At 50.3% G+C, this 2,829-nt stretch overlaps 1 protein-coding gene across 8 annotated transcripts in view; it reads right to left on the bottom strand.

Moving 5' to 3' along the window:
- NFASC (neurofascin) overlaps nt 1-2,829 on the bottom strand; it is a 61,445-nt gene that overhangs the window by 31,171 nt on the left and 27,445 nt on the right. For 4 of the 8 annotated variants that reach the window (XM_009646939.1, XM_009647091.1, XM_009647162.1 and 1 more), the window contains one exon: nt 1,719-1,923. The exons of the other annotated variants lie outside the window; for them this stretch is intronic. In XM_009646939.1, coding sequence (XP_009645234.1) covers nt 1,719-1,923 — 205 coding nt within the window. The remainder of the gene's footprint in view (nt 1-1,718; nt 1,924-2,829) is intronic. 8 annotated transcript variants of the gene reach the window in all.

Below are 2,829 nucleotides of genomic sequence, written 5' to 3'. Positions count from 1 at the left end.
CTGCTTTCCTCGTAATTGCGGTGTCTTGACTGGGGAAAGACCTTGGCTCTCTGATCCGAGAGATTCGCAATTATTTTTTTTAAACAGAAGTTTTCATAGAATCATAGAATGGGTTGGGGTTGAAGGGGGTCACCCAGCCCAACCCCCCTGCAGGAGCAGGGACACCTTGAACCACATCAGGTTGCTCACAGCCCCCTCCAACCTGGCCTGGAATGTTCCCAGGGATGGGGCCTCCACCCCCTCTCTGGGTAACCCCTGCCAGGGTTTCACCACCTCACTGCAAAGAATTTCTTCCTTAGATCCGGTCTAAACCTCCCCTGCTTCAGTTTAAAGCCATCCCCCCTTGTCCTGTCCCAGCTGGCCCTACTAAAAAGCTTGTCCCCCCCTTTCCTCTGGGCCCCCTTGAAGCCCTGACCGGCCGCACTCAGCTCTGCCCGCAGCCTTCTCTTCTCCAGGCTGAACACCCCCAACTCTCCCAGCCTGGCCTCAGAGCAGAGGGGCTCCAGCCCTCGGATCATTTTTGTAGCCCTCCTCTGGACAGAATTTTGCAGAATATCATTCAAGCTCCTAAACATCAATATACAGTCAATAAAAATGTTTAGTGGCACAGGAAAAAAAACAGATCAGCAGTATCAGAGTATAATCTGCTATAACTGTTTCAATCAATGCCACCCAGGTATGCATCCCGCTGCCCCAAACCCGCCGTGCCTCGAGCACATGGGTGAGCAGCTCAATCGAATGAAAAGTGCCCCACTCAAACACAGTCCATCCTTTTTGAACAAGCTTAACTGTGAGAGGCCATTGAAAAGCCTTAGAAAATGGTGACAGCATCCAAGAAAATGCTAAGGAAGAAGCAGACAGGACTGAGCGATGCTGTTCTTGCACAGCAGGAGTGGGATAAAGAGGAGGACACCATAGTATTTTGTGTTAATTGGGATGGGATTTGCTTCCAGCCTCTCCTGTTTTCTCCTCTTGCAGTTTTTGTAACATACTGTGCCCAAAACATCTGGGCTATAGGAAGATTCATTGCCAGCCACTGAAAGTGCAGCTCCAACAAAAAGTTATTGGCGTGTCTATAAATAGCTCCTGTGACAGCGAGAAAATTAAAATCTCAAGTTCATCCCTGACACAAGCTCTTTAAATGGAAGAATGAGGTGCTCTTGCCTTAAAAGCCTGCCGGGGTATTAGCGACGTCCTTTCAGAACAAAGGTACTTAGGTCTTACAGAGATTTTACTGCCTTTTACCGAGGCAGATGAATGTATTCCCTGCCATTTCACCGACCCACAGCGCAGGGAGGTGCGGTGACATTTGGAGGTCAGGCAGCAAATCAAGGGCACGGTGCTGTGCCTCTGAAGAGGCTTTGCAAAGGTTTCTCTTGTTCAGCCTAAGAGCTGCTTGCTGATGTGCTCAAAGTACCCAAAGGGTTTGGTTTTTTTTTTTTTTTAGATTGATGAGACGGTGCCAGTAGTTAGCTCAAGGTGTAGCTGCAGAGATGTCACCTTCCCCGTGGTGACGAAGGCGTACGGCAGTGCCGTGTGACAGTGATGCTGCCCAGAAGATGCTGCCCAGGCTCGGCTAAAAATCGGCCCTAGCGCATCTCCCCGGCGGCATCGCGGCTCCACCGCAGAGCGGTGCAGCTCCCGGGCCGCTCTGCAGAGCTGAACCACCCAAACCACCACGAGGGATGGGTGCCTGCATGGCCCCCTTGGGAACGTACCTCCTTCTGGTGTGGGGAACTCCTTAACTTCACTGCGTGGCCCATCTCCTCTCCCGTTGGTTACAACCATCTCAAGCTTGTAGTTGCTGTAAGGAAACAGCCGGGACACTATGCCCCGGTTTCGGTCTCCAGGAAAACTCACATACTGCCGTTTTTTGGAGACCCACAGGTTCTTCAGCAAACTACTGTCTCTCCAGAAATAGGCCTTCAAGAAACATGCATGGCAAGTGAAGCTTTTCCCATTTAAGTGCAATTGGTTTTTCATTAACAAAGCATAGCAAAACCGTTGCCTTCCCAAAGAGCAGCTCTCAGCTGCAGAAGGCTTTTAGAGCAATTAATGAAGCTCCGCGTCCCCCAGCGAGGCAGGTCGGTGGTGTTACCCGAGGAAAAGGCTGAGCTAAAGCACTTCAATTTGGTTAAGTGCTTACCAAAGGTCACAGAGCAAAACCAGCTAAGCTCAGCCTACAAAGAGCTGTTTCTGGCTCCCAAGCACGAGGCATCCAGTGCCTCTCCCTTTCTACCCAGATTAGTACTGCAGCGGCGTACAAGGAAAGGTGGGACGCGTCCAGGCACAAAGGAAAGGCTGAACTTGGAAAGGCTCCCAGTCGAAGTCCTGACTGTAAAGCTTATTTCATGCAGAAAGAAGATTCATTCAGAAAATAGACCAGAATGACAGAGCAGAGGCAGAAAAAAAATAACGGCAGCAGTACCCAGGGAGCCTGCTTTATGCTGAGCGGATTATTGGATTGGAAATGTTATAACTGTTTGCAGGACACGTGGTTTTGGTAATGTCTTAAACGCTGATAGAAGGAGCTCTGTCCAGACTGTTGCTTGCCTTGAACGGGGTCCATCCTCTGTACCAAAACACTGGTATTGTACCTTAGCAGTAAATAAACAGACGGGATCCACGCTGTCTTTAGTTGCCAGTTAGTACGAACTGCTGGGTTTAGGCTTTGCAGGGGTTGGTGTTGATTAAAAGACGGTGTAGGTACTTTGGGGATGACACAAAAACTAGCCTGTTTGTACCTGTCAGAGGTCATTCCCCCCCAGAGCCAGCCAGCCCATGGTTCTGGGCAGCTCTAGAGCCTCATAGCATGGGCAGGACCCCCCC

Source organism: Egretta garzetta, unplaced genomic scaffold (genome assembly GCF_000687185.1).
Source record: "Egretta garzetta isolate BGI_Z169 unplaced genomic scaffold, ASM68718v1 scaffold640, whole genome shotgun sequence".
Taxonomy (NCBI): domain Eukaryota; kingdom Metazoa; phylum Chordata; class Aves; order Pelecaniformes; family Ardeidae; genus Egretta; species Egretta garzetta.
Note: the sequence above shows the minus strand (reverse complement) of the source record. Positions and strands in the feature narration are given on the sequence as shown.